The sequence below is a fragment of the Petromyzon marinus genome, chromosome 24, assembly GCF_048934315.1.
Source record: "Petromyzon marinus isolate PM22_M1 ecotype Great Lakes invasive population chromosome 24, UKy_Petmar_22M1.pri1.0, whole genome shotgun sequence".
Lineage (NCBI taxonomy): Eukaryota > Metazoa > Chordata > Hyperoartia > Petromyzontiformes > Petromyzontidae > Petromyzon > Petromyzon marinus.
Window position 1 is genome coordinate 11,751,829 of NC_133690.1, and position 27,986 is coordinate 11,779,814.

General features: G+C 46.6%; 1 protein-coding gene across 1 annotated transcript; it reads right to left on the reverse strand.

The window, feature by feature from the left end:
* On the reverse strand, nucleotides 1-27,958 carry LOC116945545 (G1/S-specific cyclin-D2-like). The gene is made up of 5 exons (XM_032959943.2): nucleotides 26,830-27,958; nucleotides 21,762-21,977; nucleotides 20,684-20,843; nucleotides 13,514-13,662; nucleotides 1-7,143 (listed from the first exon to the last, which is right to left on the reverse strand). Exons 1-5 carry the CDS (start codon nucleotides 27,022-27,024, stop codon nucleotides 6,997-6,999), a joined length of 867 nt encoding a protein of 288 aa, XP_032815834.1. The 5' UTR covers nucleotides 27,025-27,958; the 3' UTR covers nucleotides 1-6,996.
* Between the last annotated feature and the right edge of the window lie 28 nt (nucleotides 27,959-27,986).

A 27,986-nucleotide genomic window follows, 5' to 3' on the forward strand; every position in this document is an offset into this window, starting at 1 on the left:
TTATATTAAGAAATGTTTATTGATTCTTATTTTTTGTTGGCATACACAAGCACAATTCAGTCTAAAAAAAAAAGAAGCAGCAAAGAGATACATACAATTGTACACTTTACAGTCAGAACACCCATAATCCTCTCACAACAAGGTCACCAAACATCGACTGAGAGAATGCACAGCCTGAAAGCGGGAGGGACGGAGGGCCCGCGCCACGCTCGTCTCGCACTCATCGACAGGGAGGAGAGGGGGGGGGGGAAAACACAATTTTTTTAGCCTTTTTTTACTGCATAAAATATTTTTTTAGCACACGGACAGAAGCGAGGCTTGAAAAGTCCACCCCCCTCCTACTCCTCTATCCACTCCCCTCCACAACAGACCTCCCAACTCCCATCTTATCAAGCGTTGAAACATTTAAACACAAAACAAAAAAAGGGAAAGGAGAGATAGCTCTACAAATTCACAAGCGAGGTACTGTACATATGAACGGACTGGGGGGGGGGGGGGGGGTGTGGAACATCCTGAAAGGCGGTGTGGGTTTTTTTGAGGCATTAGTTAAGCCAGCTGCACGCGCGCACACAACACTGCCGACTCCGCACAAGGCAGCCAGTGGCGGTGGCTTTCAAATGCCGATGCATCGCTCCTTGTTGAACGCAGAGGAAGGGGACCATGAGCCCCAACCCCACCTTCAGGTCAAGGTCCCAAGAGTGTTACTAGACAACACTTCAAGCGGCACATCGGCGCACCGGCCAATCCCGAGGCACTTGCCTGTAACGGTACGTTCGGTTCAAACGTTAATGAAACGTTGTTTCCCCGCCACTACCAAAAGTGTACTTTTTTTCTTCAAATTCCTCGTCTGGTTATGTTGGTTAATTGCAGTTGTTACTTGTGAATATCAGGTTGAGCAAGGATTAAAAAAAAAAAGTTTAAAAAAAGGATGAAATTGAAACTTGACTGAAATGTTTTTTTTTTTTAAAAGGACCTTGTTGGGAAAAGATTTCCATCAACATAGTTTCTAGACCGTCACTGAAGCGACTCATCCTTTTTCTATTTACGCCGATCACATTGGAGCACTTTGGAGGAAGACCGCGTCAGAGGTAAACGAGCTCCCTCCCATGCGCACCGAAGGGTGAACCCGAAAATTTGAAAACCAGTGGCTGTACACAATGTTGCAAGCGCCACGACCAACAAGGGTGCAACGTTTGCAAATTTGGGATAAACAATTGCCCCCAATACCTGACCACACCACACCCACTCACCAATGCAACTCTTCAATGTATTTGAGCATCAAACGGCTAATACCGGATCAATTATACAACGCGGGGCTGCATAGCTGACTTATTAATGAGCCAGCCGTGGTCGATATTGGGTGTTGTGGTCTACAGTTATTAAAGAGTCGCATCCACTCTCAAATGTAGTTTTCTTAAAACATAAAAAGTTAAGATATTAGGATTGCTTTTATTTTTTTTCCCAGTAATTGTGCCTGTACGCTCAACTCAATTTCGCTTTACAAAATGTTGCATCATGGGGTTTAGTTTTCACTCAATTAGAACCTGTCTACATTAAAACTTCAGGTTCAGAAAATACTATTTGTACAACGCTCAGGATTTAAAATACTGTAATGTCCAACTCAAGAATGATCTTGATTTAAAGGATGCCTATATTTTATTCTATTTCAAATATAATCTCACACCAATGGAACAATTGTCCAGGAATGGTTGTGCGAGTTGCAAAAGTTCACTTTCAGTCAAGTTTAATAAGCAATAACTAGAAACTTATTTTTTTGAGTTGGTATTGGGGCAAACCGCATAATCCCACTTGCAATAAGGAACAATGACAACAGCCAAATCAACCGGGGGAATTTTTTTTCTTAATTTGCGAGAGCGTGGTGGTCGACATTTGTAAATTAAATAGCTTTATTTCCAAAGCAGACGATTGGTTTGTGTACGTGTACAGCCTTTCTTGCCAATCCACTATAGCGCCAGGGTAGCGAGATGTTAACGACCTCGCCTGATATACAGGAGGTCTTGGGTTCTCAATCCCTACCCCGACGCCTGCTGTATATTTGGAGCTTGCAAGTTTCTCCTCGTGGGCGTGGATTTTAAATCGGGGTCCTCCGGGTTTTTTTCCCCCTCCACATTTAGAATCAACGTGCGCTTGCGAATATTTGGCCTCTGTACGTTTCCACGCGACGATAAGCCACTTTTCGTTGAGCTATCATTTGTGACCAGGTCGCTTCTGAAAAATAGCTACAAAGCTCAGTGGGGGGCCTCTTTATCTGGTACAATTAAAGTAGTTTCGATTTAGTTGAAGGCAAAAAGCCGATTGTGCCACCCTCTTCCTCGCCCCCCCCCCCCCCACGACACACACACACACGGACGGACGCAGCCGCACCAATCCACGCAGGCGGCAGTCGCCCTCTACCCATCGACGGCCAAAGATGCGAGAAAAATGATCGAGCCATTGCCAGAGGAGAGTGAGAAGAAGAAAAATCAGTTTAACACGTAGGAGGCTTTCGCGACCAATATTATTCATAATAAAGGTTTTTGGGTTAGATCGCGTTATTTATAAATGTGTCATAACCCTCCACCACCCGATACGGCCAATCAGCAAAAAAGTGTCACGTTGACAAGACAAATAGTTCACTACTTTAGCCCACCGGTGTGTTGAAGAGTGAATCCACAACATTAATAGTTTGAGTACGACGTTTTGCTGGTAATTACATACAGCATCATCGGGCAATTCGCCAGAATGATGGAGGGTTACGACACATTTATAAATAACGCGATCTAACCCAAAAACCTTTATTATGAAGAAAAATAATTCCAAACGCTGAGTCCTTGAGGTACTGTAGAAAATGAAGACCATTTTGCTATTCTTCTGTTGCGGGTGCAATGAGGTATGTGATCGTGGAATAAGTCCAGAAAAATACATGTCCATTGTCCAAAAAAAAATAATGAATATAAATTCCAAACTGAAAGAAGACAACAAAAACAGCCGAGCCCCAAAACAATAAAATACGAAGCTCTTTTTCTCCAAATAAAGCGGTAAAATAATATACAGTTAAAAAAAAAGTACATAAAACTTAGCAGCACACGTTTTAAAACAATACGGCATTGTATCGTTTCAGTTTTTTTTTAGTTTTTGTCTTTTTTTTCTCTTTTTAGTTATTACGACACATAAACGTAATAATTCAACTGAAGCACTCTGTAGCAGCTAATGTCTTAGGAGCTCTCTCCTCCCTCCACTGTATACAATCATCTCAGTAGGCAGTGCCATTGCCTTCATCCCTCATTCATTTCTCAGCCCCAATTGCGCACCCCCCACCCCCCACGCTCCCCCGTTTCGACAGATTACCTTTTTTTTGACATGTGCAAAACAAAAACGAAGTCACGAGACAACTAGAATTAAGGACGGGGGTAGGAGAGGGAGAGGGCAGGGGGGGGGGGGAAATCAATTCATACATACAAAACTGAAATGTCAAAATAAATTGCGGAAATTGTGATAATAAAAAAATTACACGATCATAATTTTCAAGTAGACTGAACCAACAAAATTAATAACCCACTTAAAAAAAAAATTTGTTCCTTCCTTGCATCTATTGTGGTGCTGTACGCAGACATTTAAACTTCTCGATTACAGCATTTGATCTCGCAGGAGGGTTCTGCGAAGCAGACAACGCTGCCCCGAATCTTACGATCCGATCTGACACCTCCCCCCCCCCCCCCGCAAAACCTGGGAATGCACTAGGGACCACAACTAATGGAATGTCTTTCTTATTGACGAGTCCGCACCGTTACCTTTAAATTACTTTCCTTACTTTTCAATTATTACAATTGAAATTGTTACGAAAAAAAAATAAATTCTCCCCACTTTTCTTAAAACCCGCATGCATCAAGCATTTCCGCTGGACCAATGAACCCACCCCGCTCCTCCTCCTCTTCTCAACCAAGTATTCACAAAGTGCTCATGAGGGATCTGATGGAATGGTTAAACTAACCAAGACCTAAGTGTAAATAAACACCTGCATGTAACTGCTGGCTATAAAGGAAAACACTCGCTCGCGTTACACACTTATTGAGTTTAAATTAAAAGCCTATGCGCATATTAATACCCAGAAGTACAACCCCCTAAGATTAAAACGAAAAAAATAAAGTTCTCGTTTTGTTATTAAAATGTGAACAAAGGCTTTAACCGAGGATAAATCCCCCTTTGCTATCAGTGCGCTTTATGGTTCTTTCAGATACACGGCAGTTAACTTAGCTGGCTTAATGCAACTTAACGTCTGGCAGTGATTCCTTTCCCAATGCAATGGAAAAGCAAACAAAAAAATCGCAAACCCTGCAGCACTCGAAGAAACCAGCTGACGATAACTACGACGACGATCCCCCCCAGCACTGCACCGTACTCACTTTTGTTCAAGCGTTCCGCTGGCGTGAAGATTAAACAAATTATCTCCCATGTCTTTACTCAACTTTGTATTACTTAGAATAATATTATTACTATTGTCCCCCTAAGCACATGCTTTGTGTATTTTTTCTTACTCTTAAGATGATACAATACTGAAAAGCAACAAGCACAATAATACATGTTTAACCCTTATTGAAGTCTTCAAGAAGCTATAAATTAAAAACACCCAGGAAAGATAGTATTAATGCTCACTGGTGTATTGTCAAGTTTAAGCATGTATGTCAAGTGATTCATCCCTACTTTAGACAAACCCCATCGTATTAAGGCAGTATCGGCTATGCAAAGTGTCTGAATTACTTAAGGACTAATGCGTGAAAGGCACAGCAGTATTCGGGACATTTGGAAGCAAGTCCCAAGTGGCAGGGCCCACCGCCTCGCATCACGGTCTTGAAGTCATATAAGATGGTTCTTAGTCATTTGCAATTAGTTTTTTTTTAGTTTTGGGAGTTATCGTTGTTTTTTTGTTTAATTTAATAAATAACAAGGGGTTCGTCTTTGAAGGTCGGCCACTGCGTTCGGGCGAGCTGGCCAGAGGCAAGTATGTGTGTGTATATATACCAGCTGTAAATGTGTTTCACCCCTACCCACAATGTTTTTGTCCACAATTGATTTAATTGCAACCAGCAAACGCTACCCTCCTCCAGTCCACTTGCCATACCTGTACAATACGCCACCCCCCCCCAACCACCCCGTTCTCAGTACGGTTTAACTTCGGACCAATAACTCTTTATTGTACTCTGCACGACCGACAGTTGAACTAGCGCAAGCGTGCGCGGTAACGTGGGGAAGACGTAACGAAAGATCCATTTTCCAAACAGTCATTTTGACACGCGTCTTGTTCATCTGTGGTAATGTTAGTTTTGGGTTAGATCGTGTAAACGTGTTGTACCCCCACCTCCACCTGATACAGCCACAATTAGTAAGGTTGTCGTCACGTAAACAGAACGTGCCAATTTATTACAGGGGGGTTTCATGTTATTCGTAAAAATTGCCAAACAAAATCAAGTTATCGCGTGGGCAAATGTGCCAATTTAGTTTTACGAAACCGATTACATTGAAAAGCCAGAAAATGACAATTTTGCACCAGTTATCAATCGCAGCATTGGCCACAAAAGCCTATGCATATTAACACTCGGCATATTGTTAATACGCATGCAGCTTAGCAAAATACATCTCACCAGAATGGATGAAAAAAAGTATTGGCCCAAATTTAAACCATTATTTGAACCTTCCAAGCAAGTACAAAAGGATAAAAAAACATTAACTGATAATTTAAACGTGAAAAGAATGGCCACTTCAAAACAAAACTATTCGTCTGACCCTCAAAAACCTTCCAGTCTGCAAAACTCTAGTCTACTTTACCTACATCCTTTAACATCGCAACTTACCTACAATCACTTTCTCCGCACTTCTCGGCATCCTACGTCTCTTAAAAGCTGCTCTTTATACATATTGTACACTCCTCTCTGTTGTGACAGTTCTTGTCTACTCAATTAAGGTGTAAACGTTGCTTAGCTAGCCGTCTTCCCGGGCACCAACGATAGGGCAACAACACAGACCACATCGCACGCGTTCATTATAAAAATAGAGGGGGGCAGGTCATCTTTACTTTAAATTTCTTTTCACGAAAAAAAGACAAGAAAAATCACAATCAAGGGTTTTTTTTGTCATTGGTGCTAACACAACCTTTCAGCCGCTCAACCCCAGGGACACACGCGTACACGCAGACATCGCTGCTTAGAAATTCATCTTTTAACTTACGGTCTCTCTCAGTCCAACACAATGACCATCGAACGAAATTCAGTCGCAAGCTAACAAACAAGGGCAAAAATTCGGCCTGGTAGACATGAAACAAAAATAATAAACAATTCAACTTGTCTTCGCGTAAATGTCTTTCTCTTCCTGCCGTCCACCATTTCATATTCGTTTTCTTGCAGGAGTTCAAGGCAAAAGGGGGGGGGGGGGGTAAAAACTCTTTAATGGAAACATTACGGTGCCAACCAGACCAAAGTGAAACTGGACGTGAGAATGGCAAGGGAAGTGGACGTTAAAAGAGAAAATGGTGAGGGTGTGGCAGGGGGGGTTGTGATGGTGGAGGAGATGGGGAGAGGAGATGGGGAGAGGGAAAAAAATTAAAACGTAACGTGCCACAACCTGGAACAGCTTCAATTCGTCCAAAAGGTGACTTCAAGGGCAGTGATGCTGGCTCGGACGAAGGCGGCCCCGGGCCCCCCACCCACCCCACCACGGCACCCCTCCCATCGTGGGGCTGTGCGGTTTCAATCGGGCAGCGGTGGCGGCGGCAGCAGCAGCAGCAGCAGGCAGTGTGGACAAAACCGAAGCACAGCAGCTCTCCACCCCCGGCCCCTTGCGACGCCGCTATCAAGCAGCGTGTCGGGCGAGCACAAGGGGCGGTAGCGGCGTTGAGTTTCTTCTCTCCTGGTTTTTCGTTTTCGCCGGGAGGATCATCGTCAGGAGGGGTCGAGTCGAACGCCTCCCCCCCACCCCCCCCGCGCCACAAACCACCGGGTGCGGTCAGAGTGCGACATCTCGCACGTCCGTGGGGGTGCCGGCGATATCGAGCTCGTCCACGCCGCGCGACTCCGGGGAGCCCTGCTGAGCCTGCCGGAGGCTCGCCTCGAGAACGCCCTCGATCTGCTCCTGGCAGGCCCGAAGGCAGTCCTGCAGGGGGACGAGAGGGATTAGCACCCCCGGCCATCATCGCCACCATCAGCAGCGCGGTCATCATTTTTACCCATCGTCACCACCACCACCAACATCATCATCATCATCGGCGCAGCTGTCAAGTGTCAAAGGCATCGATCATCACCACGGCTGATTAATGATTAACGCCAAATGCAAGTCAACAGTGCTCCCTCCTTGGCAAATCACCAGAGGAATGTGTAATTTCCACCCGTGGCTAAAGGCTCCCCTCCCCTCCCTATGGGGAATAGAACCAACCACCGTGCACTCACTTGAAGCAGGGTTAACGCTTTAACGTGAATGAGCAAGTTTAACGGTGCCCATCACTTTTATGGAGACGCCCCCCAGCAAGTGTGGAGGCCTGTTCTCTAATACTGGGCCTGAGGCGGCACTATTGTGGCATGGGGGGCGGGTGTAAGCAGGGCTATGTAGTAATGATGACCCCATAAAAAGCAGCATCTATTGTGGAAAGTTTCGGGTTTTTTTTCTCCCTTCAAGCTGGAGGATGAAATTAGGCGGCTGTTGGGTAAAGAGAGGCCTACATGAACCGTAAACATTTCAGTCGCCCCACCAACACCACGGATTATTTTTTTTTTACTCTCCGTGACGAGGTTCTAAACCACCGGCACAGCCACGACAAGGAGCGAATCTAGTCTTTAAACGCGAACCGAGCACTTGAGGGAATTTGTGGAACGACTTACTTCTGTTTAAAACAGTACACCTTTGTTGCCCGGCAGTGACAAATAATAAACGTAAGCTTATCACCACCAAGCTTTGAAAAACTATTGTTATGCTACCAAAGTCACAATAAAAACAAAAATCTGAATCAGAATATTTATTTATTCTGAAGGAATCCGATGAGCTATAGTAGGGGTAGGTGAGAATGTTAATTCATTTATATAGACTCTGGCATGAAGGCCTAAATTCATACAAAGATGGAGTTGACTGGGCAGTTGCAACCAAATTAATATCCAAAAAACGTTGACAGTTTTCCCACCAAAAGACGCATGATAGCGCGCGCACTCTTCCGTGAATTTCAACAGCCCCCAAAGTAAGAATTCTGCAGAAGCAACCGTTATCTCGAGCCATCAGGATGCGCGGCGGTTCTGGAGCGGACAGTGCGGCAGGGATGGGCAAGCCAAAATAACAGCCCGCGCACAACCGCACATTTGGTGCGCATAAAAGGCAAACAAATACTACTCGTGAAACAAACACGCTGGATTAACCACAATTCTGCACCGCTGTAGGAAAACGCATTGTTGTTATTGGCGTTGCCAGTACTCGCTCTGGTCGGCATTAACATTATTTCAATGGTAAAAAAAAAAGAACACCACGCGAGGGCCAATGTAAAACAGAACTATAAATGATTTACACTTCCAAATGAAGACAGGTATTAAAATAAACACAAATTTCGCACGAATCCTCGAGCAGAACAAAAAATCCCATTGTGGCGCAGGCACAAATGAGAAAGCCGTTTTGGGGGCGCGGAGGGGAGAGAGGGGGGGGGGGGGTTGAAGTGTAATTGCGCAAATGCAATCCAAATGGATTTTGTTCACGTAAATGAATGGCTTTTTGTGCACCCCCGTGTAAAAATGATGCATTTATTACGAAATTGCTCCCAAAGGCAGAGAGAGCGTGGCCGACATCCAGACGAGTTGCCATTTCTTTACAGTATTTTTTTCGCATTTAACTTTCCTACCCATTTCATCACCACCATTGTTACCCGCGCAAGTTACATAACGCGTCAGTTGCATCATTTGTACAATTTTCCGCGGGACTTATGCCGGGCGTTCCCAGCACGAAGGAATCACAGTGAGAGGCATGCACACAAAGACAAAGATCCCCCGTGTAGCCTTAACAAGACAGTTGGGGGCGCAAGTGCTAATAGCGAGTAGCACCTATGAAGGCTGGCACGGCACACGAGGGAGGGGGTGGTCAACACCACGCCCGGCTGCCTTCCGTCTCCCCCAGCGGCGATGTTTTACACATCGCAACTGGTACTCATTTGAGGCAGAGTCGACCTAGGGGAGGCCCAGGACGGGTTTGCAGAAATTCGTCACTGGTGTTGGCCGTGAGCAGGAATCAAACTCGGGACGCCAGGTTCGTAGCGCGGCGCGCTGACCGCTACACCACTGCTCCCCCAACAGTGAGGCACGCACGCACACGCGCCGCGCTCCTTCAAGCAAAAAGGGAAGTGTTCTTTAATGAGGCGACTCGTGTTACAGCAGCAGCAAGAACGTGGCTCGCGAGCTCGAGGCCTGGGGGGAGGTAATGGTGGTGGTGGCTATGGTGGTGGTGGGGGGTTGTGGTGAAGTGGGGTGGATGATGGGGAAAAGCGCAGGGGGGGGGGGGAAGTGGTGTGCAAGGGAAGCTTGAATGGCCGGGGTAAGTCTTGCCCAAGGCGGGCTAGTCATTTAGGCCAGGAATCCAGAAGACCAAGATCAAAGGGCCTGCAGGAAATTGGAGCCAAACAAAGCCTTGTCTGAGGGACTCCACCCCCCCCCCCCGCGTGCCCCCTCCCCCCCAACCACCCCACGACTACCCCAGCCACCCCAGCTCGCTTGTGCAGCGGGGAGACAAGTTTGGGTCCTAACCACCCCTCTCTCTTGACAGCGAACACCCCTGAACACCCCTTCCCACTGGGCACGGGGCCAGAAATAACAATGGTGCGACCGCTGGTGCCAATAAAAGGGCTAAATTCCTCGGCTTAACTACACTCATTGATAAAAACCTCAAAAGACCAGGTTTTTCAAATGCGCTATTGAAGTGTACGAGCAAGGGAGGGGGGGGAATCGGGGAATCTCCGCCGGTCCCCTCTCTCTTTTTATTTTCCACCGGGACAACGGGGGCGCGCGCACGCTTTAAGCAAGCGTGCGATACTTTTATCGACTCGACGTGGACCGCAAAGGGGAAGACCGAGGGGGGGGGGGGGGAAGAGGACTTGCAGAGGGCCTCGTTTTGGTTTTTTTCCACGGAGTGGTCCAGAGGTTTAATAAACACGAATGCTACGTTCGCTCAAGCCCCCTCCCCACCACACACATTTCTCCGGCATCATAACGCCACCCACGTGTATAATGCAGGCCCCAGGGACAGCGGTGGTGGGTGGCATAACTGGTTTGTGCATTTGCCACCCATTCTAAAATAAGGGTTATTGATAACGACAAAACGTGTCCAAATGCACCGTGCACTTGTAAATTGCCAATCCATCCTACTTAGGTTTTGGCTCCCCGTGCTTCACAGACCTGCACGGTGAAGTATGGTCGAATAATCCCCAATACGCAATGCCAACATGGGGAGAGGCCCTCAACCAGTGGTGGAGTGGGAAAAACATGGCTGTACAAGTTCAATCGGAACCAGACCGCAAGCCGTTTGGTGCAACAAAACAACCGCATTGACCAAATCTACCCGCGTCTGCAGAAGCTGCATCGAATACACAGTAGGGAGGGCAGTGTGCACGCACAGCCACCAATAGCAGCATTTGGGGGCACTTGGGATTTGCAGTGATCACTACGCGAGTTGGCTTTAACAGCGTGCAAAAAAAAACAAGTGCTGGAAGGGCTCGGGTGTGTGCCCCGCTTGCATGGCACAAAGACGCCAGCAGATGGCTCCATTACTCTAGAAAAGGGGCCCCACTGACAGAACACAGCTCATTGGGGCCTCCTTTAGGGGGGTAGGAGGCTGTGTCCAAGGGGGGGAGGCTGTGTCCAAAGCGGGGGGGGGGGGGGGGGCGGTGGGAGGTGGTGGGGGAAGAGGGCGGTATAAACACCACTTCCACTGGCCGGGAGCGGCTATATTTGGAAGTGTTTCCCGTTGCCTGGAGATGTCAACTCCCGGTCGCTGTGCCCCCCCACCCACACTCCGCCCCTCCAAACCCAGTCCCCAATTCTACACCATATCCCCTCCCCCCTCTCTTGCCTTCAGCAGGCAAGCGAACACACACGAGCACGCATGAAAAAAGGAAAACCCACGAAGGAATTCTACACTGCGGAGGGGCTAGAGGAGGACTGGAGAGAGGGAGAGGCCGGGCAGAGGGCAGAGAGGGGAGATGGATTTTGCAGGATTGCGGGCCAGGGACTGGAAGGCAGAAGGAGATGATGGTTTTGCCACCTCCCAAGATTCTAATCGTAGCACAGCCTCTCATTAATCACCTGAAATAGGCACGCCGTCGTGTTTTATCAGGCCAATCAGTAAACAGGCCGCTCGAGTTCTCTCTCTCTCTCCTGACACATGGGACCCACCAGGCAGTTTCAACAAGGCTATCTTGTTGCAGGGCCAAACAGAGGCCCTGCGGAACTGGGAGGTGGGGCGGAGGGGGGGCGCAGGGGTGGGGGGGGCGTGGAATTAGGGGCTAAAGCCACACAAGAGCACGGCCCCGGCTTGCGCGGCTTAGCAAATTCAACAGGGACTTGTCTCTTATCTCCCTCCCATGGCCTGGCCTGGGCTGGCTCGCTTTGATGTCACGGCCTTAAACCAAATCTCTCATTCCTCTCTCCCAACTCTGCCCTCGCCCCCCCAAACTCCCCCTCCACCCACCAGTGCCCCCCCCCCATCACCACCGGCCCACACCCCCCCCCCCTCCCACCAGGCAGCCCTTTACCACAATTTTTTTCGCTGTTCTCAGGATAAAACCATTAACGCGGACCAGCGGCGGCGGCAGAGGCAGAGCGGCCCCGGCAGGCAGACGAGCGTGCGTAGCCGACCACATGGGCAGAGGGGGACCACGGGGCGACTCGGATTATGCAGCTGTTTTGTAAGTGCGTACGTGCGCGCGTGTGTGCATAACAAACAAAAAGGGGGGGGGGGGGGATGGACGGACATGGGCGGGCGCTATCACGCGGGCGGTCACCACCGAGCCAGCAGCCGTCCCTGCGGCTGCTAAAAAGTCCCCGGGGGGGGGGGGGGGGGGGCGAGGGTCCTCCGCAACAAAAGCGACGCTTCACGAGGCATAATTCTTCCCCCCGCCGGAGCCTGTTGCCCCCCCCCCCCCCCGTAATAGGAAAAACTCTTCCAAATGCCGCGGGAGTCCAAGTGGCCGGCAACAACGGGGGGGGGGGGAAGTTTAAATTCAAGCCAGCTTTTTGGTGGCCCGCCGCCCCCCCCTCCCTCACCACCCCCACACCCCCCCCCCCCCCCACCAAATGGCAAGGATTGTTACTCGTGCTCACAGAAACGGGGAGTTTTAACGGGGAACATTCGTGCACCGCTGCTGCTCCAAGTAAACCAATGGGGGGGGGAGGGGCGAACGGGAGGGGGTTTAAGATGGGGGGGGTGAGGGGGGGGGCATAAGGAAAAGGAGAAGTAAGAAAAAACGAGAAGCACTTCACTACTGCTGCTCCCCCACCCCCCCCCCCAATTCCTGCCCTAACCACCTCCCCCCCCCCCCGCCACCAAAATAAAAAATATAATGTGAAGTCTGCAAAAAAATAGCCGCTTTGTTTTTGTTTAGCTGTGCAAAGGCTAGTTTTAATTTATGTTGTGCACAGCAGACTTTTGACCGATGGGCCACGCATGGTTTTTCTGCAACGGATTACAAATTGCGATTCCGTAATTAAAAGCAATGTTTGACAACGCTACAACGGGGACTTATTTTGGCGCGTGTCCGTTTTGTTTTGGTTTTTTTTTTGTTGCCGTGGACAGGCGCTCCCCCCCCCTGCAGCGCTCGGCCCGTATCGCGCCGATTCCTCCGTTAAAGCCAGCACCACGTTCACCTTCCTTTGCCGACGTCGTTCCCAACAGATGCGCGTGCGAAGCCGTTGAAAACGCAAGGCGGACGGATCATCAAATACTTGATGCCACGAAACTTTGACCAGCGCGTAAATTATTTCCGCTTGTATTTTTCCAACAGGCGTATCGCCACCCTCGTATATGCTGGTGGTTGCTAGGCACACGATCCCACACCTTTACAGGCAGCAAAGTGATAACTGGAAAACCGCGAGGGGCTTTCCTAACGGGCGTCCAAAACCATAAATAGGCGGAAACCATTATGCAAGCCAACACCGGTGTTTTGCCGTCAGTACACAAATTAAATTTAAAGCTCGAGAGTGTCCAGCCACCACGGTAAGGAATCTGCTGCGTAGGGTTTTGCGAATGCACAGGCATAGCCGCAAAGCGTTTTCGCGGCCTTCACTGCAAGTCATTCGGCACGGCGTCCGACGCTTCGCTCGACGCGCTGGGGAGTGCTTCGTCAGGAACTCCACGTGCTTGGGAGCAAAGCAACTGGACGTTGTGCCGACCAACTCGGTGTACCATCCGACAACTAATTGTTGTCGGCTGACGGGAACGCACCGCAATTAACGCGAACGCTCCGTTTGGGGGGGGGGTGTTGGGTGGACGTGGTGGCTTGGCTCACCGCGTCGCTGTTGGTGATCTTGGCGAGGGTGTCGGTGAGCGAGGAAAACGACAGGCGCTCGTCCAGCCGGTCGAGCCGCAAGCCCTGTACGGCCGCCCCCACGCTGCCCGTGGCGATCATGGAGGGCGGGTACATGGCGAACTTGAAGTCTGCACGCGCACGCAATGGAAGCCCACGCCCAGAGGGCGCACAACACGTGCACAGGTTAGTCTCCTGCGCCACCTAGGGGATGGCTTATCTCCCCCCCCCACCCTCTCCCTGGCTCCACCACACCATCATACTTCACCATCCCCCCCCCGGAAAGCAAACCGACCCTGAAAAAGCGAAAGCTCGTGGATGGACAGGGGCACTGCGCCACCGGGGTTAATGCAAACGCAATGTTTGACCGACCTTTACGCTGCAAAAGCGTTCAAAGATCGGCGGCGGCGGCGGCCACAACTCTGGTCGCAAAAACAAAGAGGGGAAAAAACTACAGTGCGTATCCACAGGTTATGTAAAGTGTAAATCTATACCATCGGGTGTTAAAAAATGCCAAGGAGTGGACTGAGGAATTGCAAAATGGTTTAGACTCTGCAGCACTGACATCACTTGTTTTTGTTCTTTTTCCTGTATTGGTTTTTTGGACATTTTAGGTTAAACGTGGCAAGCTTATTTTACGCACAATTCATCCGCCTGTTCAGCTAAAACCGCAAACACGTATATAAATGTATTTTCCATCTTAAGGTTGGGGGGGGGGGGGAGTACAAATTGCCAGAGCAAGCCCAATTTCCAAAACATCATCATCGCGCAGAGCGAAATGACGAACGCAAAGTAAATCTGTCGCTCAAACAACCACACTTTTCACTCTGCTCTCTCCGAGGCATTACCATGCAAACGCTGGCGGCAACAACAACCCAACATTGCCCAAATGTCACGCGAGCGAGATGCTGAAGCGAGTTTGCGCTTTTCTAAGAGAACGGCAAAGTCGCTACAACCTAATTGGTTATGACATTTGGATGGCGCTCATTTTATAATACATTTTTCCAGCCGCTCACTTTATACCTAACGTATGTACACACACACACGCAGCGCATCAATTCACACTACGCAACACATAGCAGCTACAAGTGCTACGTAAAAACCCAGCTGTTGCTAGGGAGAGATCGGGCTGCTGATCGGCCAGCTGTCGCTAGGGAGAGATCCATTCAGGAATGAGATGAGAATGAGCCACAAACGGAAAATTTAATTTTCAACAATAGAGACGCAAAATAAATATTGAAAAAAATAACAGAACCGAGGAATCTATGTTTAAATTTGTACATCTGGGGTGGCACCAAATTGACAAATATTTACACGTTCCTCGGTGGGGTTGGAGTTTATTATTTTGAAAACGGGACAAGCCGCGGAGATTGGATGGATGCGGTGAAACACATTTGTTGCGACACTCAACCCATGGGAAATCAGGTAATAGCCAGCGCCTCACACACACGCTAACAATATCATTGAATAACTTTACTGTTCAACCCTTTTGTCAATACAATGGTGAAAGGTCATCAGGGACCGGTTTAGCATCACTTGCCGCCGATGTTAGCCCACGGATGGGAATCAAACTCGGGAAACACGTTTGTTCATAGTGCAGTGTGCTAACCAATGTGCTGCCACTCTACTTGACGGCAATCAGTATTGCAAATACATTTTTTTTAAATATTTCTACGTACATTTCTGTTGCTTACGTGTGTCTAAAATCGTGGTGTCGAATTGTCCTGCCAGGTGGCGATGTGGGCAGAGTGCTGTACTCACAAATAGCAAACAATGAATCAGCGCCACCTAGCGAAAGAGCTGATAGCGGTCGTGATAATAGAATGGTCCCTGCCATAAGAATGTGGAGAGCGTGTACCGCTGAATAAAGCTCGCCGATAGGGATGAATCACCTCACAACACTCGTTCGAGCAGAGGGCGAACCAAGCTTTATGACTATGATATCCAAAAGGTTGCAACCCACCTAAAATGCTGTCACTTTCACAAGAAAGGGTGGTGTGGTGGCGCAGTAGTCGGCGCACCGAGTTTTGAATCCGTCTAAGGCTACCCTCAGTGGCGAGTGTTATCCGCACAGTGTTCTGGATGGCCTGTCTCTCTCTCTCTCTCTCCCCCCTTTCACCAACCCACACACTGCCCAGCGGTGTTGACGTGTGAGCAAACAGCCACCAAATGTCTGACATGGCACGGGGGGGGGGGGGGGGAAGAGGCCTTCATCCAGCAGTGTAAAAATGTATTTTAAAATACAGCACGCACTGTACACTGGATTTTAAATAAATACGCACCGCTAAGGCTGTAACAAAAACCGGTTCCAAATGGTTAAACAGTCAACGGAAGGCCAGCGAGTAAGAAAGCCCCGTTTTCAACTGAAATGACTTTGCACACTGGAAGGCATACACGTGTACATGGCATGAGATCATGGCCACATGGTATCAGCTTTAACCGAGCGTTAAATTTTTTTAAAACGATTTGACTTGGGAAAAAAAAGTGCCGGAGAAAGCAGCGGACAGAATTGACGTTTCAAAGGATTTGACCTCATTGGCTTGCAAACATGAAAAGGAGATTGCCCGCAGTTTTATGTAGAACAAAATAAAGTCCCTTTTGTTTTAATGGTGGTATTCACATGCCAAATCAATTATGTGGGGGGGGGGGGGTCTTCAGTAATTTTAAGAAAAGAAACTTTTGACTTTCAGGAAGTTTCCGCCAAATCTGAAACAATGTTTCTCCAGGCTACAAATTCCCTTGCCTTATCTTTTCATCGCGCACATATGAAACTCGTAAATTTACGAAATGAACAATATTTAAAAAAAAAACGAGTACGTGAATATATAAATAACACGGCCACGCTGATTTATTTTAGCCGAGGTTGGCGCGCCTACGGCGTAACCTTCAGAGCCCCCAGTCTTTCGATTGAGGCCACCCAAAATGTGCAATGATCATACAATTACACAACGGCTCTTTGGGTTGCATTATACGCAGCAGAAAGGCCGTCCCCCTACTCATTCCAACTCCTAACACGGCAACCGTTTGCAGACACAAGTCGGGAGAGAGAAAAATAAATTAATTGAAGCGGGTTTGTCCCAGTGCAATTTTTGGTTGTAAACAGAATTGACAAAATATCACGGGGCAATTAATTCACGGTTATTAGCAGGCTCCAACGAAGGCTCAGAAAATATCACGGATTAAATTTAAATGCGCGCGGATTGAATTTAGAACGCGTGGGGAACATGTTTGAAAACTGCAGTGCGCGGGGAAAGAAAACCGCTCTTTGCACTTCACGCCTCTATATAGGGCGCACAGACAAAAAAATGCAAACACACAAAAGCCGTTGGGGTCGCACACTAAGCACCATTGTTTTAGAAACTAGCACAACACAGCTGTCCAGAGGTATTTTTTGTGACGTTACCAATGGTAAATTGCCACCGTGAACTTTGCCTGTCACCAGCAGCCACCGTGGATTAACAGTTCCACATCCCACTGATCATTTAAACAAGGACTGAGGGCCCATTGTAAATAATCACCAATACAAGTGCAATATAGTAAGCTTTTAACGGTTTAGGACTTTCCCTTCAAGGTTGGCATTGTATTGTGCTTCTCAACCCTGTCAAAAGGAGTCTCGAATGTGTTACTGGTTATACGTGAAAGGGAATTGCAAGAGTTCCCATCAGATACTGCAGCTAAAAACAGGGAGAAATTGGTTCTAAATGCTTTTTCGCATGCACAAAGCCACCCCCCACCACCCTCGCCATTTATGCGCAAATGGACTGGCTGTAAAGAATAAAGTATCGCACCTGCAACCCGCCTTTTTGTTGCATAGAAAATGCAGAGCAGCAGGATAACATGCAATTGATGAAATGTGCAATCGCATAATTAACAAAAAATGCCATGGGTCGTGGTCATCATAAATGTTTAAAATCCTCAAAGAATTGATGCAGTTCACGTGAATTACGCCCTACGTTAAATAATGTAAGATGAACAAATAAAGGTGCAGTATTGAATAATTAAAACTGCGACCTAAGGTTTGGGCGCCTGTAGATTTCAAACGGTGTTTTTGCTTTCAGAAATTGTTTATTTCTTTGATTCATGTCTACTTTCATGTAAATATGAAGACGTAAATTTTGATTTAAAGCTTTCGTGACTGCAGGGATTCATATTCTTGGTTCTTTCGGTAAAGTCACGTATTGTTTCCCTTCTACATGACTTTACCGAAAGAACCAAGAATATAAGACATAGTTAAGGTTATTCGCTGTTTAGGAACATGTCTACATTAGTTGAGTAAAACATGTGCATGTTACTGTACAGTAACGTTATATAATGCCTAACCGGCTATTTTAAGGTCTAATTCTTTTCTTAAATGGTGTATTGCAATTCGAAGGCGTTTCTTTTTCATTTTAACACAAGCGCGTGTAAATTTGGGCAAGAGGCCCGGCAAAAGCACGTACACTTCCTTTGCGGAAACGTCAACTGCATTTGTTTCCGTGTAGATTAATACAGCGGGATGATGCATAGGGAGTTGCTGAAGAAGCTTCATCGTATTGGGAATAGGTTCGTATGAACGGCATCAAGAACAACTGTAGGCAAAGTCAACCCCCCCCCTCCCCCCAGAACGGACATCATGCATATCTGTCGCACTCAGCACGGTCAAGTCCATCCGTTCGGAGTAGTCTGTAGGCGCTCGTTACCGTGGGTTTTTATGGATAACTTAACTCGTGGCACATCCTTGTTCGGGCTTCCTTCATCTGCTTTTCACTTTAAAAGAATACACACCGACGTAATGATTTGGTCGGGAATATGCTATTATCTAATAAACAAAATTGGATTCAAATACAGACATTTGTTTATAATATTAAAATGGCCACACATTTTTGTTCAGCTTTTTTTGTACGTGCAGTTGCCAAGACGGCAGCAGCATTGAATATAAATAAAGCAGAGAGATAAACAATAAAAGCTGTTTCATTTACGGCTTCATTCCGTCATGCACATAGTGACTGCATGTGCCGTTTTGACTGGACATTTTTGTTTTGTAAGAGCGATCAATCGGTCAGCTCATGGCCGGCCATGTGAAAAGTGCCAGTTGCAAGAGGAGCTATGCTGCACGTCGAAGCGCCCCTCAAATGGGATGGGATGATTACGGTGTGCGGCAATGTCTCCCATCAGACAGCTCAATGAGCATACTAAAAAGCCAAAGCGATTTACACATCTCAATAAGTGCGGGGCGGTGGTACTGGTTGGCGTCGTGTGCCATAAACACCGGCAAACCCATGGCAAACCTCAGTATCAGAATCGGTCCTGCCTCCCACGACCCATCCACCAACCTACTGAGCAGCTTGGTGAAGCATGGTAAAAATAACCCCACGACTGACACGGCATGGGGGAAGCCATCATCTACTGGTTGATTGAGAATGGCTGTAACTTATTTGAATATTTGTAATCAACTTAATATGCTCAACACTGAAGAATTGCTAATATTAATTGCATTGGATTTGAAATGTCATGCCTGTTTTTTTTATCTTACAACATAACAAAGCTTAAAATACACATATAAGCTGCATGCATGTTAAACCCCACCGAATGAAAAGGATGCATTTGCTTTATAAGAACATTTACACTGCGGTGCATACCAATGACAACTGTTAAAACTTAAGTCTCAATGCAGCTTGTGAGTGGCGTACGCAAGTCACAAGCTGTTGCAATACAGGGCAAGTCGCAATTACTACCACTAGGTAGCGCCACTCAATCACAGCACACCCCAAGGCCACACACACACAGACGCGTAGAATGAGAGTGGGCTGGCCGCCAAACACAGGCAGGGCCCTCTCAAAGGCACACATTATTTTCAGGCAATTTATGTATGAAACTGCAAAAGCCTCCCCCCCCCGCCATGCCACTGCTGCTTTCCCTCTCCACCGAAAAAAGTTCCCCCCCTCAACACCGATAGCGCCAGGGGGAGATGCGGATTAAGCAAGGCGGCGCATATTTAACGCTTGCGCCGGGCAAAAACGCGAGGCCCAATTTCCTGAAAAGTGGCCACATATCCTTCGCCACGGTCCAAAATGGCTTACGGGACTGCAAACAATTTTGTCCCACAATGAATCATCATCAGCATCCTTTAAACCGCATTTCCACATGCCATCATCACATACCAGCTGCCTTTGTAAAACTCGTTTTTTTATTTCTTGCACACCCTGCCTCACAAAACCACACGTCAAAGTGCTATGCGCTATATGGCACAGTACGTGTTAAAAAAATGGCTTGAGCAAGAAAACTTATCAGATGGGTTTTGGTTTGGCTATTTCCGTAAAAGAAATGACAACATTTCTCCATTTCACAATGTTTGCACCCAACACAATCTTAAAGGTGCGGTATGCATTGAAGCTTGTACGTACACATTGAGCGCCTGTTTAGGGCGCTATTAATGGGGTAAAGAGGCAGGGATTGCTGTGTGCGATAACATGTAACAACAGTATTCGCTGCCGCTAGGCCATGTCACCACACTCGGGCGGTGGTGAAGTGCCCCGGCGGGAGCGCGTTCACCTCTTTTTGCAGAGGTTTGAGGTTCAAATCAAGTGGCCCGTCCTGGTTATCGCTGTGTGCGTATTAAATAAAAAAAAGCTTCGCAGTGGACGTAAACGTTGCGACACCGTCATTTGCGCGAATAGAAATTAAATGTGCCAAATTTGAAAAAATACCTGGAAATTAAATTGGAATATACAGAGCAATCATCGACCTCCTACTTGGCAAAAAAACTTAGCATGACCCTCTTGAAAAAGTCATGAGATTCGGCAAGGCTTTCCTGGGTAAATATAAACGTAGTAATAATAACTAAACGAATAATCGTTTTTCTGCAGCTTCGTTATAAGAAAGTGCAGGATCATGGCAACTCTTGGTGTGCCCACCATACCAACAGTGCCATCACTTTACAAGCATGCATATATTTTTTAAAATTACCCGTGGAAAAAACACTTAACAAAAAAACTGCTTTGCCAGTGGCATGCAGTCATATGACTAACAGACCACAATGATTAGTCCGACCCCTCTTCTCCACCTTCACAGGAAACCCCCCCCCCCCCCCCCCAAGGTTGGACTGTAAGCGGTGACGCAAAAGCACAAGAACCACATATTTATAGTACGCTCAAGGTAAATATTTCTGCATACCGGTGGCACAGAGAGCAATGAAGGTCTGCGTGTGTTTGCGGATGAGCTGAAGCTTCTCGGCTGGTATGGGCAACTTGCTGAGTATGTGCTCCAAAAAGTCGTGCGGCGTTACGGCAGCCAGGTCCCATTTTAGCCGGCACAGCACCAGTAGTTCCATGTCCTGCCAGACGTGGAAGAACCAAAAAGCCCACGGCGTTACAGGTGGGACTGGCGACGCGCGATCTGCGATGTTTAATCCGGTGCCCCCCTGAAGCGCGCCCCACAACACCCCATAGCGCTAGCCTCCTTCTCTCTCACTCTCTCGCCGAGGCGGTAACCGTTAGGGGGCAGAATTGTAGCAACGAACGCCGCCAGGGGCAAGCGAGCATTCTGGCGGCTTCACGTCTTTAGTTGTAAGATGTTCTCAGGATAACAGAAGCCACAAGGACAATGGCTAGGTTAAAAAAAAATCGGATCAAGCGGTATTTTGTAGATTAAATGCACGTCAGCCGTCATGACTTCCCAAGTTGAGTTTTTTTATTTAGTTTCGTTGAAGATAATTTGACTGTTAACCGTGCGTGTCCACAAGAGGGCGCTCAGAATTTGCTATTCACCTTAAGTTCCTGCAGCGGGCGGCTGCAAGTTTTGGGTAGCAACAGAAACTTCCAAGAGCTAAATAAATTACTGTAAAATTACGTTTCATCCGATACGTTCCAATTTTTACACAATTACAGGCCTACGGTTGTGCTTTATTGCGCCGTGTTGTTTGCAAAGCGTTCCTCGAAACGGCCGATTTTTTACAAATTATTATTTGCGAGGAAGAGCCCACAGAACTGTGCGAGGACGTCGGAAATGGCATTTTCAAATAATTTCTTCCAAGTTCCAACGGCTAACATTTTAACATAGCGAAATCATTACAAGCTCGCGTTCACTAAATGGAAGAATTAGGTTTTATGGCTGTAGAAAATTAGTAACAGAGCACGCAGTGTGAAGCAGGGAAAAGGGGAAAAGAAAAGACGCTTTGTGTCGTTGGGTTTAAATCGGGGGCCAGCAAAGAAGGAAGGGGGGGGTAAGTTATGGAAGGCAAAGTTCTCATCACCAGCAGCTCTTGGGGTCTGATGGAGTTGTCCGTGTAGATGCACAGCTTTTCGGCGGTCAGGGGGATCGTTTCTCGAAGCTTGGAAGCCAGGAACATGCACGCGGCTCCGAGCAATTGAAGGTGGCTTTTTTTCATGGGCATTACGGCCAAAAACCGGTCCAAATAATTCATTGCCAAGGTGAAGACCTCCTCTTCACATCTCTGGTCTTCACATACCTACGACATATTGCGCACCAAAAAGTAAAAAAAACACGCAACTCCAGTTAAAAGGAGATCTTTTGTCTTTGCAAATACATAACAACAATAAATAACGTTGTGTAACTTAACATGTGCAGTATAAATTCAAGATGTTGCAAACCCCAAGTGAGATAACCAAGTCTGTAAATTACACGCACACCACATATGCAACATGTATAAATATTTTCAGGCATTTAATGTTGGGTTTTTTTGTTGTTGTTGCAAGATGCATTTAAACGACAGTGTTAAGCGAGGACACGAGAGAGTGGTCAGCGGTGGTAACTAACAGGGGCTGTCCCTGGCAAAGAGACGGCCCCTACATTCCTGAGACTCATTCGCTCCGAAATGAATTCAGGTCACAGTCGCAACAACCGGGCCAACCAAAGGGTGGGGGGTTGGTGGGTTGGTGGTGTGTGTGTGTGGGGCGAGAGCCTTACCCCCCCACTCGACTTTTTGTGTGTGTGGGGTGGTCCTTTTTTTTTTAGTACGTCGCAATCTTTTCAAAAAATATTGAAAAATAAATAAAATTGCCCGTTGCAATTTTTTGCACCGAATCGATACTGTGGGGGGGGGGGTGTGTGCGCATGGTTCTATCGAACCCACCAAGTTGCTGTCTTTCGCACCCCTCGTTCCGAACTGCTGTCTATCAGTCCGTGTGTGTGAGCGCGCCCGGGATCCGACGACGATTTTTTTTAATATACCGAGCTCGTACAAGTCGTTTCGGCGAACGCTTTTCAAGCGCGCGTCAGCGACAACTTTGTCGCACGCAACAAAGTTGCTCTTTGGGCGAAATGACAGACAATTATTTGTGGGTTACCACAAAACGTTAGCAGGGTAAAAAGGCTCAATTTAATTGCCCTCTAAAAAAATGTAACGACCAAACAAATACAAAATATTTTGTTTTCAATATAAATAATACATTAAATTAATTAAGTGATAAATTGAAAATTAGTGTTGCCCGGAACACTGCCCGTTACATATATATTTTTTTCCCTTTGTAAGGTGAGCGAGGTATTAGAATTTTTTGTTGAGGTGGGGGGGGGTTAACACGTTTTAAGTAAACAGTACTCAAAGTGTGCAACCTTTGTAGCAGAGGCAAAAACGAACAAAAAAACACCCAACTGAGAGGGGCAATTTCCACATCTCTATTAAAGGGCCACTTGTCACCCTATTTTTTTTTACTGAAATTATTTTGCCTCCAACTTGACCAAAAGAAAAAAGGTTCATCTGCCAACTAAAAAAACTATTTTTTTATGACAACTTAATTCAGTGGTAGCAATAAGGCTTGTTGCAACACGAACGGAAAGGTCCTTACAAATTTTATATTTTAAACTGTCCTATATATTTTCTCACAATATTTACACTTTATTTTTTGTTTTATACCCCTACAAAGCACACAGGAGACCGTGCGCCACCATGATGCACCTTTATTTAGGTTAAAATCTAATTAAAATGTTACAAGACATTGCGCGAATTTGGTTTTAAAAATAAAAAAAAACTGACAGCTCAGAGTTGACTCAACTGAGGGCGAGGGGCGTTACGGTGAGATTCAGTATCAGGTCAACCCGCGTGCAACTTCACTCCACTCATTATACAAAGATAAACAGCTGGCGATTTCAACGCAAGGGCGACTCTACATCAAGAATCAAGGTCTACCGACTCCTTCAGAAACCAGGCTCAACCTGAGACGGCTTGGCTAAAAATCCACCGCAATATCGACTCAACTCGAGTTGACGCAACCAGAGTTGACTCAACCGACTTGACTTCATTTGGGGTTCGGGTGGGGGGGGGGGTTTGTAAGTCGACTCGATACTCAACACGGCATTAGCCCGGGTCCCACACGCCGATCCTTGAAATGGAATCAACTTTGAGGCGACTTCAGCAACCCAAAGTCGCCAGGCGCAGCCAGGGGAAACTCGCTCAAGATGGTGAAAAATCCTGGCACGCAGCGCGACTTGCATACGTGAGCGCGTTTTTCACTGCTGCTATTATTATTCGAGTTATTTTTTTGTAAAGTTACTTTCTGTTTCTCTCGTCAATATAGTTGTGTAGTGGTGTTCGGACGTTGTGTTGTTCGGGTACATTGTGTATGGTTTCGTTTATTTGCAAAGGCCGCTCCTCTCTCTCTCTCTTGGCCCCTTTGCGCGGTCGGTAATTTTCCACAATATTAACAAAAAAGTTGACTCGAGCCGACAGCACGAACAACAACAACATCGTCGTCAACCACAACCTCCACAACAACTTACATAAACAATATAACACTGACAGATGCGAACTGTTACGTTGTATGAACACATCCATATCACAAAGATAACTGTAACACAAAAAACGCAGCAACAATAAAAGGTTGATTTTAAAATATGTTATATTATTTGTTACAATATTTTAACACAAATGCTCTTGCCTCAGTAAATTTGAATAGACTACCTATTATAATATTAACAAAATAAAATGTTTAACAGTGGCTCTTAGTACTTTGGTATGAAGTCTTGTACACTACTGCTGGCCCGATCCTAAGAGGCAACTGAAAACTACCCATACTTTACCGTAAAGTACCACCCCGACCTACAACTCTACAAGTTCCTGGGTGCAAGTCCATGGATTATAATGGCTTGTGTGGGCAGAGTGGATTTCATTAATTTACTCCATCTCTTCTAGAAACTGCAGAAAGTTGCGTGTGAAACCAAGGCGACTAAAAAAACTGGAATTTTAGACCACTGCACGCTCCAGTCCAATAGCAGTAAAAACCACCACTTTTTACACGGAGCAAGCATCGGAAAAGGCCAGCTGTCAAGCAAGCTGTTTGCAAGTTTGATACAGCAACCAAGTCAACAGCAAGTAGCCCCAACAGCAACGTTTCACAGCGAGAGTGCAACTCTACAGCAACTCCAAGCCGTAACTTTAAACGCCCTTTATTGGCAGTATAAAATACGTAGCCTGCTTTTCCCCTCCCAGCTTAAAGAATTGCCCAACTTGCTGTATACGTGTACACAGCTACGTGTGTGTGTGTACACGATGCATTTGTGCGTGTACACACACACATGCATACATTGTGTGTACGCACAGACGTTATCCGTGTGTGTTGGGACTCGAATGTACGCATAGGTGATTCGTGTACACACATCTGCTGTTGTGTGTACTCTCGCACTGTTGTGAATCTATGTACGACTGTGGTTTCTGTGTGGGTGCACATTGTGTACGTGTTGTGCACGGGTACACGCGCGCGTGTACATCGATGGGGCACTGGAACGCGTACAACGAAATGTACACAGCACCATAGCACTGGCAAATGTCCATCAAGTATACGCCTGTGTAAACAACCACTTGCAAAACAGGCGGGGTTATATTATTGCACGCACACATAATCGATAGCCGATCACCAACGCCGATGTATATAATACATTATGCCCCACCTGCTGTATTATTTAGTAGTGCATGCTTTATACACACCACGCGCACGTATGCAAGACGTGCAGTGGGGTCAGCATGATTGATGTCACGTATTTAACCAGGTGATTATCCTTTTGAGTTCAATGGAGATGTGGACTCCCCCTTGCAAACCGTGCAGTGTTTTCCTGCATTCGTCTGTGTCTGTACACTGTGTGTCCTGGGACTAGCCCCTGCTGGATGAAAGCCTCCCCATGCACGGCGTTTGCACTAAAACTCAAGGCATTCGTTTACTTACCGTTACCGAATGTACACACAGCGGTATCAGTAAGGCTGTGCACGAATAGTAATGCTAGCAATACATTAACAAGCATGCACAAGCAATGTATCACGAATACAGATGCAAACACGTGTTTACATTTACAATTAACGATACGCATATTTTATGGAACGTTACTTAAATCAACAGTATACGGACATTAACTAGTGTGTGCACAGCATGGAGTACACATCACGGTAAATATGTATACGTGCACAGGAACAAAGTCTTACACGTGCATCACACAACGAAGACTGCAGTATCGCAAGCACAGAGTTTACAAATCTCGCAAGCAACACACATGGCCGGCAGCCAATGTGCACAATACAAACATATGTACACACACTCACGTCAACACACACGCAGTACCCTGAAATGTACCCCCACACACACACACGGACAGTACTCTACAACAGTAAACAGCGCAATGAGTAATACAAAGTTGGTGGTGGTGGTGGTGGTAGTGGCAGGGCTGGTGCACGAGTTGCTTCCAGTAAGTAAGTAGCAGATGATGGTGGTATGTATAGGGTGAAGGTAGTGGTGGTGGCACTTGCAGGCACTGCTTGTGTATGGGTGTACGAAATGGACGCTAAGGTTGTCCCTGTCTGGTAATCTGGTGGTGGTTGGTAGTGGCAGTAGCGGTGTGGTAAGAGGTTCGTAGGGTTATGGTAGATGCGTGGTAAGTAGAAAGTACGGTGGTTGGTGGTGATAGTGATTATGGTGATATTGGTGATTATGATAGAGATTATGGTGATATTGGTGATGTTTATGATAGTGATGATAGTTATGGTGATATTGGTGATGTTTATGATAGTTATAATGGTGATGTTGGTGATGTTTATGATAGTGATGATAGTTATAATGGTGATATTGGTAATTATGATAGTGATGCTGGTGATGATTATGATAGTGAAGCTGGTGATATTGGTGATGTTTGATAGTGATGATGTTGATAGTTATGGTTGATATTGGTGATGATTATGACAGTGATGCTGGTGATGTTGGTGATGATAGTGATGCTTATAATAGTGATGATGGTGGTGATAGTGATGATTATAAAAAAAAGTGATGTTGGTGATGATGGTAGTGGTTTATGATAAGTGATGTTTGGTTGGCACACGCTACCTCCAGCATCCACGTGGCGACCATCCTGCGCATGAAGGGTTGGATGTCGGTCTGCACGCACTTGAAGTATGACGCCCTGGGCACGTATCTCTCCTCCACGCTCAGCAAGTTGGGCAACACCCTCTTGTCTTGCAGGAGGTGCCCATCCACGTAAGCCCTCTTGATGCGTCCTCCCTCGCCGCATATCAGCTCCATTCCTTCTGGTGTGTGTGGGGGGGGCCTTCTTCCTTCACTGGCTTCTTGCTGCTGCTGTTGCCCTTCGTCTCCCGTCCTCGGCCAAGTCGCCGAAAAGTTGTTTAAGTTAAAGTCTCACAAACTTTATAGATGTTGGGGATGGTGGTGGGTGGGTGGTTAACCGATGGTGGTTCGTCCCCTTCTTCCTGTTCTCTTAAGAATTATTTTTTTGTTAAACGAAGATGAAATTATGTAGAGTAGTCTGAGCAATTGTCTTCGACTTAAAATGGTTGGTTTGTAATTTAATGTTTATTTTCTAATTTATTTTCTATTTTATTCGTGGCCTTTATTAATTTCTTAAGCTCGTGTTCCCCCCCAACAACAGCAGCAGCAGCCAATGGTATTGGTGCTCTACTGCTGTACACGTTTTACTTTGTTACGGTCACTGCCTCTTACTTTTGCGTTACATTTATATATTATTGCTAATTTTACTTTAACTTTTTTTCTTAGTTAATTACGTATAACGTTTCGTTTGCTATTCCCGTTAAAAAAACTGCATTTAATACGGAAAAAAAATTGCAATAATTACCAGCTTTTACCACACACGTGTTCCTTTATTATAACAATAATCTTCGCGTCTGTTCCTATCAAGTGTATTATTCATAAATTATGCAGCAATATATAAATATAACTTTTGTTGGGTTAAACAAAATCCCGCCCCCCCCCCGCCCCCCAAAAAAAAGTCTGTTATTTTTAAGGTTTCGACGTGTTTACGTGCTCTCCTTGGTGCCGTGCGCCGGTTACAAATAAATAACATATATAACGATTGTTAATATTATCAATGGTTAAGGAAAACGAGTATTGACTGACAAGACTGCGCCGCGTGTGTGAGCGCGCACAGCACCGAGCTCACAGAGCGCCTCACGCAACACGGCCGCGAAACCCCCCCCCCACCCTCTCTGCGTATATATAAGCAGTCGTCC